This window comes from Paroedura picta, chromosome 1 (genome assembly GCF_049243985.1).
Source record: "Paroedura picta isolate Pp20150507F chromosome 1, Ppicta_v3.0, whole genome shotgun sequence".
Taxonomy (NCBI): domain Eukaryota; kingdom Metazoa; phylum Chordata; class Lepidosauria; order Squamata; family Gekkonidae; genus Paroedura; species Paroedura picta.
The window spans coordinates 75,534,015-75,549,786 of record NC_135369.1 but is presented as its reverse complement, the minus strand read 5'-3'; the positions used below and the strand labels follow the sequence as shown (position 1 = coordinate 75,549,786).

Sequence of the window (15,772 nt, the reverse complement as noted above, 5' to 3'; positions counted from 1 at the left end):
GGCTTTTTAGAAGACTTGTCTAGAGCAGCAATTTTACCCTGCAGAGGCAAATATTTTCTTCACTGCTTTCTTATTAAAAATATATTCTAATTTTTAAGTGTGTGTTAATATTTTAGCTGTTATATTTAGATGGTGAAGGTTATACACTCATTCTATTAATGGGTTAAAGATTTTTGGACATGCAAGATCTGTAGTGTGCACAATCAAACAGAATATAACTAAGGTGACCAGATTTTAACATTTGTAAATGTTGACCGGGGTGGGGTTCTTGATTTAAAATTTGGTCTATATGGACCGCCTGTCCTAGTAGTAAAAGTAAGCATGACTTTTTATGCCAACCCTCTGGTAGTAAAAGCAAGCATGGCTCCCTCGGGGCCTTCAGCACCAACATTTGCTACAGCCGTGGCTTTCAACAAGTCAACCCACTCCTTCCCATGCATGCTACGCATTTTAATGTTCGCCTTTTCAGCACTCCTGGGCTGATTCTGCACTTACTTTGTTTTTTTCCAACATGGATCCTGCTGAATTCAGATTGATTTGAACTCAGGGGCTTTCCGCACTCCTTCAAAATTGCACAATGGTTGCCAATTGAAATCGCTACTGATTTGCCGTTATGCACAACGTCATTGACAATCTGCAACACTCCTGAAACCGATCTGCAAAAAGCGCTTCATTGTAGCGCTTTCAGGGAAATCCCAAAAAGTGGATTCACCCTCCGGAAAGCGCTACACTCCTGCAACCAATCTGCAACACTAGCGGGAAAGTTCTGTGCGTTACCATTGTTGTGGTTTCTGCAAAGTCCCTCCCCCTGGCTCTCTTCTCTGATCTTCCGGCGAAGCGATCGCCATTTTTTTTTCTCCGAGCGAGCGGAGATCAACGCACCGGCAAGCCTTTGTTTACCCAGGGAGGCTTCCCCGGCTGCAGTCCCTCTGTTTAAAGTCACTAAGCACGAACAACACAGAAGCCAGTTTGCTGGTTTATTTTCCCTTTATTTTTCACACTGTTTTCAGCCGAAAATCGCGCCCGTGAGGGAGGGGTTTCACTCGGGGGGAGCATGGCAACAATGAAATGGCAGCTCAAACACCACCTGCCAGCTGGATGGGTCTCTCCGTTGCAACGAATCAACGCAGATTCGTTGCAACGGGTGTTTTTGTTTTTTTTTAACCTTTCTTAAAGGGAAAGGGGCTGTTTGGGAGCATGCTAATGGCCGCCCATTGGCTGCTTGACGGCCAGGGGCGGGATGAGCTCGGCAATAGCGCTTCCTTTCTAGCGATTTTTGCCAAGACCGGAAGCCTGTGGGAAACAATAGAAACGCAACTGGATTCCACTACAAAGGCAGGTATGCATAACGACGAATTCCACTATTTAAAATGGCGATTTTTCATTCAGTAAACAATTTGCTACATGGATCCCAGTGCGGAATGGCCCTCAGTCTTCCTCTCCCCCCCCCATTGAAACAGAAAAGTGTTCTACACTAGTTAGGGAAGCTCAGAAGGGGAGGGGAGCCAAGGCCAGACAGAGCCTCTTCCTTCCTTCCTTCCTTCCTTCCTTCCTTCCTTCCTTCCTTCCTTCCTTCCTTCTTTTCTTTTCTTTTCTTTTCTTGAATGGAGAGGGGGAGAAATGAAGACAACAGAGAAGAGAGGGGGAAAAAAACATGAGGCAAATCTCTATCCACAGAAGTGAAGGCTTCTGCAGCTTCTACAGAAAGAAAATTAGGGCTTCCTCTTTAAGAAAAGCTAACAGCCTTGGCAGGCTTAGCAGGCTTGGCCAATCAGGGCATCTCTACCACGGAGTCAGCTGGTCAATCAGCGTTTCTCTACCATGAAGTGAGTGCTTTCTCATGCTTTCTCAATCTGATCCTTCCAATATCGAGGATTAAAAGCACACCTGGATATCTCGAAGAAATGGCAGGTTGACTCTGTTTGTTGCAGAGAAAAAATTTAAATCGCCCAAAATCAAAATGGAAATCGTATTCTGTGTAGATGAAATAAAATCTCCATGCAGTTTACACCCTGGACTCCCACTGAGTCGTTTAGGCCCCCCTCCACGCCGCTCCCCTCCTTCCCTCCCTCCCTTACAAGGCAAGAAAGGCTCCCTTCCAGACATGCTAACGGAAGAGAAAGGGGGGAAGACAACCCCACCCCCGCCCTCCAGACCTCTCCACACAGGTCACCACCTCGCAAGGGAAACCAAATTTGATTACGCAACACCTGTTTCTAAGCTGGTGTCATGCTCGAGCAGCAGGGAGCCTCTGTCAGTGAGTCTGCAGGCCAATGGGCAGCAGGTGGGGGTGGGGAGGGAGGTAGGCTGGGTTCCTAGGAAGGGGCAGCCACCGCTGAGGGAAGCCCCCACCCACCGTGGGGGAGGGGGAAGAGGGGAGGGTGATGATGTAGCTCCTTGGTGAGTGACAGGTGGAGCCCTGATCAGGAGGATCCATTTTGAGAGTCCAGCAGGATCCTGGAGGGAGAGGGGCAGGTGGAGGGATATGCTGTGACAAGCGCAGGGAAGCACTGTGCAGAGAGGTCGGAGGCTGCGGGCCCAGACCTGGCTGAAGCAGACCGGGGGGGCAGAGTCTCACCTGCTTCCAACATGCTCCCTGCCACCGCACCCAACCAAAACGAGTGCTCCCAGCTTCAGACGCCTCTGTCCGCCAACAGTCCACCATTAAGTTGATTTCAATTTAGATGCAGGGTGCACATATACATCACTGCTTGCCAGCCAGGCCTCAATCATGAGAAGTAAAATGGCAGCCAGAGGAAGGGGAACTTGGCTGGAGGAAGATATGAGAAGGGGAATCCCATAAGCTTCTCTGCTGAGAGAGTACTCAAGGGGCCACTCACCGGCTCCTGTAGTAACAGATGTATAAGAAGACTCTTAGCTGGAGTGAGGGAGGGAGGCAGAAGCAAGCAAGGCCAGAAGTCAGAGCAACCAGCTCTTGTTGTGGAAGGAAGAATGCTTTTGCTTGCAGCATCAACCTCACCAGTAACTTTGGAAGCCACTTGCTTTGATAGGTGGAGCCTCTAGAAATGTTCAGTATGCAAAACACTTTGCAACTTTTTTTCCTTTTTGCAAAGAATACCAGGCCTTTTACTGTCCTTTTCCCACCTTTTTTTTTGCAAAAGCAGACCTGACATCGCCTGAACCCATTCACATAGTGACTTCACCTTCCTTATATACATAGATAGCTTTAACATGGTAATTCATGGAGAGGGGGAGCTAAAAGGCTGAGTGGTATGGGTGCCTGAGCTTTGCTGGCCAACAAAGCACCTAGAATGGCTAAAATGCTATTATGGAAAATAAAAACAAGAGGGGGCTGACAGCAGGAGACCAGAACAAAAAATGTGGCTATTGTCTTTGTTGCAAGAAAGGGACAGGATAAACAGCAGTAAATAGTGCCTCTTGAGGCATGAAGAATAATTTCTCTGGAGAGACAAACAGAGCACAGAGGCCAAAGTCTTCCCCTGACTCTGCTTCATTGCACTGGTATAGTGGTTTGATGCCTCTGTAGATAGAGGTCCATTTTATATAATATGGCTAGTAGCCATTGATGGGCTTCTTTCCCATGTAACCAAAAAGACCGTCTAGTCCACACTGTAGGGCATGTCCACCATCCCCACATAAACCAGTTTGTTTTTTGTTATAGAAGCTAAGAAAATGAGACAACAACTATGTCATTGTAAGTGTGATAACATGACATAATCTTGCCATTGTAAGAAGAGTTCTAAACTGGTGCTGCAGGTTTCTGGAGTATTGCAGCTTGAATGGAGAAAAGGTGACTAAGGCTAGTAACTCTGATATCACAAATCCCAGTATCAGAAAGTCTAACAGAGCCTTATAAGCCATCCAGTCCAACCTGCTTCTCATTACTGGACATCCACAGGTAGAGCATTCCTGACAGAAGACTGTCTGGCCTCTGTACTTAAAGCCTACCACATTTCTTCCGACACCCTGTTTAAAGCTGTCCTTGCCAACCTGGAAGAAGAAGGCTTAGAAGAGGAGAGGAGAAGGGCTGTTTTTTGGACCCTACCTTTCACTACCCAAAGGAGTCTGGGAGCAGCTTACAATCACATACCGTTCCCCTCCTGAAAAAAGGAAACTTGTGAGGTTGATGAGGCTGAGACACCCCTGAGAGAACTGTAACCGGCCCAAGGTCACACAGCCAGCTACATGTGGAGGACGAGTGGGGAATCAAACCCAGCTCTCCAGAGTGGAGGCTGCTGCTCATAACCACTACACCAAGCTGACTCTCCCCTCTGCCATTTAAGTTCACGGGTGACCTTGGGCCAACCATACACTCAGGTTAACCAACCTCACAGAGCCCAAATATGAACCCATCACAGAGCCCAGAGTTGTGTTGAAGGTAAAATGGGGGTGGGGAATGTTGTAGCTGTTTTTGTATGACAGGAGGAAGAAGAAGAAGAGCTGTGTTTTTGTCTCCCACTTTTCATGCTGGCTGCCATGTAGAGGAGGGGAGAATCAAACCTCCAGATTAGAGGCTGCCACTCTTAACCACTACTAACTAATACAGATTGTAAGAAGGAATAAAATATGCCAATTCACCTTTGGTCCACCTATTCCCATTCCAGTTATTTTTTTTTGTATCCTCTGTAAAACTAAATTTAACACAGACACCTTGAATTCAAGGTAGTCATGTTTCCCTTAGGCCATTTGCTTGAGCTATTTTTAAATTGCTCATAGTCACTTACTGTTTATTAAATTACTGCTGCAACAACTACTATTAAGAGAAAGAAATATTCCTATACCCTCCTTAAGGAAAAGCATATGCAAGCTGACTCCTAAAGAGGATCAATTCAGAAACAACAAACTGCTTACATTGCCCAGGCTGAACCATGTGACTCTCATAAAGAATGTCTGTTTGCCTATGCAATTCATGGGGGGAGGGGGGTCAAATACCTAAAACCAGCACTTCCATTTAAAAATATCAGATTAGGCATGCCCCAACTGTTTATGAGGAGTGTAATTAAACAATCCATTTGTAGAACTCATCTTTCATCCTGCAACTCTATAAAAAGTATTATAAATGTCAGTCTGCCAATAATACTTTAATTCTGAAATATAGCATTTGTGACTTAGGTGTGGTTTGTAAAGATTGTTTTCTTTAAAATGTTAAAACCTTTCCTAATATTATTCTTAGGTGGGTTTTTAATGAACTCACCTTCCAAACAGAGATTTGATAGGGACTAAATGACTGCTGTTCAGATTTGTAGGGCAGTTTCACATTAATGCACTGGCAGATCATCAGCGCCTTGATCATGCACAAAAGACTTATTTAGAAGGGCAATCCCAGTTCAGCTACTACCACTGCTTATGGTCTGGCAGGACTGGCATGGGGGATGGATCTTCCATACAGAGGCGGTTTAGCCTAGTAGCGCATGTGCGACAGGCCCCACAGTTCCAGGGGCCCTGCAGTGCTGTACGATTAGGGGACCTTCACACTGTGATTGTTAGGGGGCCCTCATGCTTATGCGGCTCATAGACTGCAAGAAAGGAAAACGAAACTGTCAGTTCCAACTATCCCTGGTAAAGGTACCCACTGTTACAGCACAAGTAAGATATAGCATACATATTATCTCCTGGAGGAAACTAGAGGATGCACATGTTATGCATAATAAGACTGCTGATGCTTGAAATCTTTTGACTCATTCATACAATCAACTCTCTGCTTGTCAATCAAGTGGTGAAAGTATACGTGGCTGAGATGACTTATTCTGCCACTGCCATGACCGTATCAGCAGTGTATTTTTTAAAATAATTGAGACCATTCATGTAGACAGATCATTATAGTATCTGTGTCTTAAATATGGGTTTTAATCCTTTGTGAGCTGCCCAGAAGTATAAAGTATAAATAAATATTATTAAATGATGGATTTTTGAAATTAATTGTGAAAATATTGGATTTTTTACTTTTCAGTAACCCTTATTAAAGCTCCCGGACTCTCATCATGAAGGTTATTGCAGTGGTCTTTGGTAAGTATTTAAAGTAATACCAGCGTGGTACAGTGGTGAGAATGTCCGACTAGGATCTTAGAGGCCCAGGTTTGAATTCCACCATGGAAGCTCACCGTATAGACTTGGGCCAGCGATACTGTCAATGATACTGTCACAGGTTTGTTGTGAGGATAAAATGGAGGAGAGGAGAGGATAGTGATGTCAGCTGCTTTGAGTCACGGGGATAAATAAATTAAGTAAAGAACAAATATTTCACCCAATCTACTTAACTTTTTTATTTTTGTAATCTGCCTTGTAGATTCAGGACAGGTCACTGCAGTTCCACTAGAGGAAGCAGAGCTCAGTAGTCAATCTAGGCTTGGGAAATACCTGGAAACTTTGGAGGTGGAGCCAGGAGTTGGTAGGATTTAGGGTTCAGAGGGACCTCAGTGGAATATGATGCTGTGGAGTCCACCTTCCCAAGCAGCCACTTTCCCTAGGGGAATGGATTTATTTAGTCTGCAGATGAGCTGTAATTCCAGGGGATCCCTAGGTCCCACCTGGTTATTGGTGTCCCAATATCAGTCACAAACCTTGCATACAAAATTTCTTGCTCAGACTGCAGTGGAAAGGATATCTGGAGTGGCACTGAGAAAGGTCCCTGTCTCGGACCTCAGAGAGCTGTGGTAGATAGTCTGGATTACTTTAAAACCATATGCTGGGGAAAGGCCATAGTCTGGTGGAGTGGCACATGCTTGCATGCAGAAAATCCTGGATTCAGTCCAGGCACTGTAATTTACAATTCTCAGATTACAGGTGTTGGGGGGGCAATGTCTCTACTAGGCACCCACACCAGATAACATAGCCCAAACAATGGACTTTTGTCATTTGTACAAAATCTAAAGATCTTGGGGACACAAAAGTGTCAAGTAGAACACAAATAGATAATTAATGTATGAAGTTTTAGTAAAGGCAGATAAACCATTTGAATTTATGAAAAAACACATTTTCAACTATCATACATCTTTGTGCTGATAGCTGTCTATTTCCCTCATATTTTTCTGTTTTAGCCTTGCTCCTGACTCGTACACTTGCAACTAAAGAAGTAGCAAAGAAGAACAAAAAGTCCAAATTATGTAAGTGAACAAAGTGGTATATAGTAGTCCAAAATGGGAGTTTCATTGGTATCGGAAGGGCTTTCTTTCTAGAAACTACATTCTGTCTTGAAGAGAGACATTGTAAAAGTGAATTATAGAAATGATACCATTGCCCAGTATGGTAGTTCTCAGCCATTTTGCTTCCAGTTTTTACTTATCACAATGTTCCCAGAGATTTCGAAAGGGCACTATGTATTTGTGGCTGATGACATAAAAATAATAGGTTGACATTATTTGTCCTACATTAAGAACATACATAGTCTTTAACCTTTTAAATGAAAAATATGTACTATTTACTATTTATTATTACGACACTTGTATTTTGTACTTTATCTTCACTGAAGGACTTAGCAACTGAATGAAACAGAAATGCCAATTCTCCATTAACTTTTCTCCAGCTCAAAGTCTTTGTCTCTCCACAAGATCAGCTCTTTAACCCTAATTCCACCACCACCCCTCCCATTAGCTCTTTGTGCTTAATTGCATGGTCCTGGCTTATTCAGTGTTAAAGAGCTTTATGACCCTTACTATGCATCCCAACATATTTGTTGGGAATTACAGGCCTCCACCTAAGAATAAACTGGATTACATCCAGGTCTTGTGCCCTAATAGCCTAAGCTTTTCTTCCTATTGTCTCTCTTCTCCTGTACATCTTTAATCATTGGAACCTCCCATTCCAGCTGTGGGAGAGCAGATAAGACCTTTAAGATACAGAGACAAAGACTGGCTCAGGGGTGTGAAATAACATGATTAATCACAGAACTGGGGATTGCTCTGTTGGCTACATTTCCTAGCCCACTTCATCAATGACTATGATAATGTACTGATTATACAGTAGCCTGTCTTTAAATGTTTGGGACTTAGGCACAGAGGGAGATATGTGTGTGTGTTCCTGAAGTGGCACACCCATTCTAAATTTAAAAATCAGCTAAGGGGGACCCAGAAACTGAATCACACTGGACCAGAGTCTCACATGAACAAATTGCTGCCCTGAGGCTCTGATCTGGTAGGTAAAACTGATTGTAGAAGGACTATTCTTGCTCTGATTTACAATACAGTCCTAAGGAGAGTCATCCCCTTAAAGTTGACTGACTTCAATGGACCAAGATAGGTGCAACTCTGCTTAGGACAGTACTGTTAAACATTGAAATCCCAAAACAAATATTGGGTTTTTAATCTCTTCTATTGGGTGCTTAAACATTGCATGTATTAATTCATTAATTTAGGGCATTTATATGCTGTCTCTTTAGAAATCCTGCTCAGTTTAACAATTCTTACGAATGGTTCCTAGGTTATCAAGACTGTTAACATTAAATAATAACTTTAGACTTGTGTGTTTATAGATGTCCCTCAGATTGAATGTGATATCAAAGCTGCAAAAATCATCACTCCAGAATTCATTGCAAAGTGTCCTTCTGGATGTCAAGACACCAAGTACCGGGTCTATGGCACAGACATCTATGCTTCTTTTTCCAGTGTATGTGGAGCTGCTATTCACAGGTCAGTGGAGAAAGAGAAGCGCGTCCTCAGCAGCTGGAACTGGTAGCATGAGAGGGAAGACTCCTACAAACTCAGTGTTCCACAGTCAGTCCATTGTGCTGATAAACCTTTAACTTTGGTCCTACCAGCAGCTAACAAAGTGCAACACTTATTCACTTTTATTTTGCACCAGTAGCATGACCTTCTCATAACCTACTGCCAGGCCCTTGAACTGGAGATGATAGAGATTAAAGCCCTGGGACCAAGTAGAATCTGTACCAGAGAGCCATGGTCCCATGCTGAGGACATATTTAATGAAAACACAGCTCACACTGGGGAGAATCCCACTTTCTCTTAGCTTTGCCTCTGAAATGCCAAGCATGCATACCCATGAATCAAACATGGACTCAGCTGTCTGTCTTTTCCTGCCTTCACACAGGCCACCTGTCCTTTCATTTTAACAAACTTCCATTTACCTGTTCATTTGACATCTTGTTAATACCCCCAAAGTACTCTTAAGAAGTAGTGGGACATGTCTTTGTAGCACAACAGATTCACAGTCCGCTTGTGATAAATACTTGATGTCCTGGGCACCACACTGGGGAAAAGAAGAACACATTCCCACTGCCTGCTTGTGCCTGCCCTATCTGAGAGCCAGCTTAGTGTAGTGGTTAAGAGCAGTGGCCTCTAATCTGAAGAACTTCCACATGTAGCCAGTTGGGTGACCTTGGGCCAGCTTGGTCTAGTGGTTAGGAGTGTGGACTTCTAATCTGGCATGCCGGGTTTGATTCTGCGCTCCCCCACATGCAGCCAGCTGGGTGACCTTGGGCTCTGAGCAAGGCATAGATTAGCATGGTTCTTTCTTTCCCTCAGTATCAAGATGTACAAGCTATAGAGGAGGATTAGTAGGAACAGAATATTAAACTGTCAGTACTTCAACAAAAATTGAGTCCAATATCACCTTTAAGACCAACAGAGATTTATTCAAGGTATGAGCTTTCATGGGTATGCATACTTCCTCTGACAAGGCAAGTGCATGCACATGAAAGTTCATGCCTTGAATAAATCTATGTTGGCCTTAAAGGTGCCATTGGACTCAAATTTTGTTGTACTACTTCAGAACAGCATGGCTACCCACTTTAACCTATCAGTTGTTCAGCTGGAGACACTTTCTTATAGTCAAGAGGCAATTTGTGCTATGTGAGTGCCTCCACAAATTTCTCAGGGAGTCTTTTATATTTTTTGTAACAAGGGAACTATATGATGACCCAGTCTTCTCTGCATGGTGGACAGGGGCTCCAGTTTTCATGTAAGCCCCACCTTCCAACTTACCCATAGGGTCATAGCATTTAAATCGGATGACTTTTGAAGGGGAGAAAAACAGCCATACGCTGTATATACATACAACCAATACAGCTATTCTACCCCACCCTACCCCACAGATGATCACAAACGGGGTGGGTGTGTTGAAGGGAAGCTGGACACCTTAGCGTGTTTATCTGGACCTAAGCCATCTTATCTTCATCCTATATAAATGTGATGTGACAGCATAAAAATGTATGTGCCAAATTTAAAGCTAGCAATAGCAAATTCCAATACTAGTAGAAAACTAAGTTTTTATTTTCAACATAAGAAAACAGATATGGGGCAGGATTTTGAAATTTAAAAAGTTTTTAGCTCCTTAGCATACCCACACAGAGACATATAATTAGAACCCAAACAAAGGTTTCCTTTGTTGTATGTAGACCGATGGCTAATTCCCCCCAATACTGCCACCTACTGACTGTAACCATATATTCATACATTTTATTAAATTGCCATTAAACTGCTTGGAGTGATTTCACTGACATATAATCAGATAATCAGATGAATGTGGATAATGAAACTACCAATATAGTCACCAAATGTTCAAATCCTCTGAGTCCCAGACAGCCACTTTTTGATACTAAGGATAAAAGCGGGAGGGGACAATGATGTTGTTAGCTATTTTAAGTCCCCAGTGGGGAGAAAGGGACATAAATAGCTAAATAAATGAAGAAATAATAACCACTGAATGTGCTTGAGAGTTACTTCAAGCACTCACAGGAACTGGTGAATGCATGTGTATCTTTGGGGTCTCTTAAGGAGCCAGTGTAGTGTAGTCATTAAGAGAGGCAGCCTCTAATCTGCAGAACCAGGCTGGATTCCCCACTCCTTTTCCGCATTCAGCCAGCTGGGTGGCCTTGGGCCAGTCACAGTTCCCTCAGTGCTCTCTAAGCCCCATCTACCTCACAGGGCGTCTGTTGCCTTGCAGGGGCCAAATCGCACCTTAATAAGACGCAGGCACAATCACCTTGGCAACAAATTGGCCACAGCCTTTATTGAGCATGTGAGCGTGGCACCCAACATGGGAAGGATCATACCTCCTTGCGATCAGCCGGACGCAAGGCACCCGGTCAGTAGGCCCACCGGTGACCTCTGACAAACCTGAGGTAGCTCCCAATACGACCCAATGGGCATTTGCCTCCGTGGGTCACCAACCGTTGAAGGAGAAGCAAACTCTCCGCGAGCCATGCATCTCCTCAGCCCCCACGGGAGCCCCAAACCCTCGGGTTGGCTGGCATGCAGACTCAGCCACCCCTAAAATGATCCTCCCACGGGCCACAAACCGCAGACTGTGACAATAACAATTAAACATGCAAAAAACACAAACATTGTTTTAACACACATGTGACTTACTTATCTAGCTTACTAAAATCCGTCGTTACCCAACTCCCACTTATCCCGAACCGTTAACAAACATCTTCCATGACCCAAACCTAAACATCCAAAAAATATATGCAACTAGCCAAGAAATAACTAAGGGTGGGTGGGTGGGTGTCTCGCTTGGCTGGCTCCGGGGAGGGAAAGAGACAAGCCTCGCAGAGCACGCTCCATAAAAGGAGATGCCCACGCGAACGGCTCTGCTCCTCCCAGCTGTCTTGCTGCCGAAGCTCCAGCAAGATGCTGGAAGCTGCCGGTGACAGAGACAGCCTAGCAGCCAGCGCCTTAAGCCGGTGCTCCTGCCCTGCAGCGGCAAAGAGCACCGCCGCTGACTCTAAGGTGCCCTAGTAGGGAGTGGAAGGGTAGGCAAATGGTTGTTAGCTGCTTTGAGACTCCAACAAACCAACTCTCCTTCTTCTTCCCCACACTTATCACACCTATCCATTGGAAGGAAGATGTTCATTCTTCTGAAGGAGGGGCAGGACAAGGACATGTGCCTCCCTTTTTTTGCAAGTGAGACTTGACTGTTCATTCTAGGAAGAATTAATGCATGTATGTCAGGAGTTGAGTTGCAACCAGTGGCCATACACTCTGCCCACATTGATTTTTTATAACCGGTGAACAAGCGTACGGGAGGGGGATATGGCTCAGTGGCAGAGGCGCCCTGCCCACTTAAGGGTTCCACTGGACTCAAGCTTTCATCACTATGGAATAAGTGACACTCAAAATGATTATGTTATCAGAATCCAGCCTGATTCTTGTAGGGTTTTACTGTTGTCATTTTCAAAATACATGGGATTCATGCTTTCCCTGAAAATTCGTGATCCATACAATTTTTTGTCAAATTTACCACCCTCCCCACTTAATTTGATAGTCATGAAACATTATGAAACATTAAGTACATTCAAACTCAGAACTGTATTGCTCAAATTATACTTAGTCCTTAACTAGAAAGGCCTTTGATTCTGTACTGTAATTTGGAGTTGGATAGTAGCAGAACATGCACCTCAGTGCATTAAAAATGCCTAACTGTTCAGTTGTACCATCCAGTTCTGAGGCCTAGAAGGGGAAGATCCTATTCAGACCATAAAAACAGCTTTAAAAGATGGAGCCCATTAGTTAGAATGAGTGAAAAGGAATGTTTTTGCCTGGTGCCATTGTGTTTCTGACATAATCACAATTGTTCTTACAGTGGTATAATTGACAAATCTGGAGGGAAAATTCTTGTTCAGAAAGTTGCTGGACAATCTGGCTACAAGGGTAGTTACTCCAATGGAATCCAGTCACTGTCTTTGCCGCGGTGGAGGGAGTCTTTCATTGTTTCAGGTACGATGGAAATGAGAAACTAAGAATTTAATTCTTTTAGGAAATTAGCGGCTCTATCTGATCCTTTTAAACCAAAGGTGTTGGAAATTGAACCTGGAGCCTTCTGCCTACCAAACAGTCTGTACTACTCCTCCCGATGGTCCAGATTTCCTTATGTTCTTACCTCACAGTGTTCAGTGGGAATGCATCAGCTTCATTGACATGTATGTAAGCAGCTTATATATAGTTAAGGTTGCCAACCTCCAGGTAGTACCTGGAGATCTCCTGCTATCAACCAAGAGCATAGAGAAAATGGCTGCTTTGGAGGGTGGACATTATACCCTGTTGAGGCCCCTCCCCTCCCAAACCCTCCCCTCCCCTGATTATTACCCCCCCAAAAAAAGAAATCTCCAGGTATTTCCCAATCCATATATAGTAACCCTATATATTAGCGATCCCCAACCTGTGGGCCGCGGACCACATGTGGTCCTTTGAGTAATTGGAGGTGGGCCCCGAAGGACACCTTCTCCCCCCCCCCGGCCCTTTACTTCATCCCCCCCCAGCCCTTTACAACACACTTCATTGTTGTGGCGTGTCTGTATCTTATTTTGAAGGGATGTTTAAACATTACCATAGCGATCAGAGAGCGTTAGGGCAGTGGTTGAGAGTAGAGGAGTAAACTACCCCCCCCCACCAGGCCTCAGTAAAAGGCATTGAGTGGTCCCCGGTGAGTGGTCCCCGGCGTTGAGTGGACTCCGGTGATAAAAAGGTTGGGAACCACTGCTATATATGGTAAAGGCGGTAGGAAAAAATGGGAGTGACAAAATATCCTTCTTGGTATGTGAGGAATTAAAAAAGTTAAATAATGGATGTCTGCAGACTTTAGCAATGCTGAGTTGTTGTAGCAGAATAACAAAATGGGCCTAAGTGGTTAAAGATTAACAGGGTATTTTTTTAAAAAATAGAGGCAAACTGCAAAACTTCAACTGTTTTTTAAAGAGCTACTGAATTTTACCATTGGTAGCAGATTTTGTTAATAATTTATGTGGAGAAACATGCAGGGAAATGCTGAAAGTAAACAGAAATGCAAGTAACAACCTGTAGTAAGTCATCTGCTGGTGACACCGAGCATGAAGAATTCAGCAGGATCAGAAAAGCTGCAGCCCTTTCTACCAAGCTTGTTGTCAACACGCCAAACAGCACTGACAACAAAAGCCACACTGACAATGCAAGCCCACTTTTGAAGCATGAGAAGTTTGGGAGTTGCCTGCTTGGCCAATAAGGATATGCACAAAAGCCCCTACAAAAGCAAGAGTTAGGCCTGCCAAATCAGGAGGTAGACTGATGGGGAATACAGGACCAACTTCACAGAACCAAACTGAAGAGCCCACTGGGAGGCATGCAAATTGTCTGGTATTCACTGTCAAAGGTATTTGAATGTGTTTGTATATAAATGAATGGCTCCATTTAGATAAGAAGCACTGTCTGCTAGCAGACTGTGAAACTCTTCTTTTGCACAGCTCTCCAAGTAGGGGGGAAAGTGGACCGCCATCTGCTTTGTCTTCTACTCAGCTTTATTTTTAAAATAATATCCTATTTAAATGGTATATATTTAATAAATAAAATATTCTTTGGTGAAATGAAAAATGGGGTAGCTAGATGCGGAAAGAAAAACAGAGTATATGGATCTAATTCAACTGTACTCAGACTCCCCTTCCCTTTTGTTTAATTAATTAGCAGTTTTAGCCCTAGGCAGTTTGCTGTAGGTATTGGACATCTCTGTCACAATGCAGCTCAATAGCACTACTTACAACCACTGGAGCTTTTGGCCTAAGGAATCTATGTACAAAGAATAAAAATAAAATCTAACAAAATATTTATTTTATTTTATTTGTTTCTATTTTGATTCCTAGGTTGTCCCTCCCCATGAGTGGGCTCGAAGCAGTTCACAACCCGTAAAACATTAAAATCATCTTAAAGTATAAAACAATTTAACATTAATGATATGCTGATTCCTACTTCCACAGCTCTCCATGCCTTCTTAATATTTCAGGCATTCCATAAGCATGGGGGGGGGGCAATGTGGCAGATGGGAAAGGGGGGGCATGGAGAAAGAGGGAGTTAGGGAGGGAGGCCCAAAATAGTTCTTCATTTTGTCCTGGCCTTAACCATAGGCCTGCTGGAAGATTGCCATTTTGCAGGCTCTGCAGAACTTTGTTAATGCCATCAGTGCCTGAGTCTCTGTTGGCAGCTCATTCTACCAGGCAGGAACAATGGCTGAAAAGACCCTGGCTATGGTGGAGGCCAGTCAGATTTCTGTGCAACCAGGAATCTCCAACGTTGCTATTAGCAGAGTATAATGCTCTTCTGAGAGCATATAGGGAGAGGCAGTCCTGCAGGTACCCAGGGCCCAGATTGCATAAGGTCTTGAAGGTTAACACCAGCACCTTGTACTGGAACTCTACTGGCAACCAGTGCATGATTCAGAGCAGGCTGAATATGTACCCTCCAAGAGGTCCTTGGAAGTACCTGTGCAGCCACATTTTGCACCAGAGCCAGTTTGGTGTAGTGGTTAGGAGTGTGGACTTCTAATCTGGCGAGCTGGGTTCAATTCTACACTCCCCCACATGCAGCCAGCTGGGTGATCTTGGGCTCTCCACAGCACTGATAAAACAGTTCTGAGTGAGCAGTGATATCTCTCAGCCTCACCCACCTCACAGGGTGTCTGTTGTGGGGAGGGGAAAGGGAAGGCAAATGTAAGCCACTTTGAGCCTCCTTCAGGTAGAGAAAAGCAGCATATAAGAACCAATTCTTCTTCTTCATCATCATCTTCTGTAATTTCTGGAGTAGATCTACAAAGAAAGAGTTACAGTAGTTCAGTCTGGAGGTGACCATCACATGGATAACTTTGGTTAGGACTTCTGGGACCAGACGGAGCACTAGTAGCTTCACTTCGCAAAAAATGGTAAAACATCCAGGGAGCTACATTCGTGACCTGCACATCTACTGTGAGGGTGGTATCAAGGATCACTCCCAAATTCTTGACAGAGTGCAAATTTGTTAAATGCAATTCATCAAGGCAAAATGCATCCATACATAAATAAGAGCGGCATCATCAATGTCAAATAGAAATGCAATAG

At 44.0% G+C, this 15,772-nt stretch overlaps 1 protein-coding gene across 4 annotated transcripts in view; it reads left to right on the top strand.

Annotated features, from left to right (window-relative positions):
• The window catches only part of VIT (vitrin), a 77,405-nt gene that overhangs the window by 28,476 nt on the left and 33,157 nt on the right, over positions 1 to 15,772 (top strand). For all 4 annotated transcript variants that reach the window (XM_077343928.1, XM_077343901.1, XM_077343920.1 and 1 more), the window contains exons 2-5: positions 5,933 to 5,988; positions 7,020 to 7,085; positions 8,450 to 8,606; positions 12,520 to 12,653. In XM_077343928.1, the coding sequence (XP_077200043.1) occupies positions 5,964 to 5,988; positions 7,020 to 7,085; positions 8,450 to 8,606; positions 12,520 to 12,653 (382 nt within the window). In that variant the 5' untranslated portion in view covers positions 5,933 to 5,963. The remainder of the gene's footprint in view (positions 1 to 5,932; positions 5,989 to 7,019; positions 7,086 to 8,449; positions 8,607 to 12,519; positions 12,654 to 15,772) is intronic.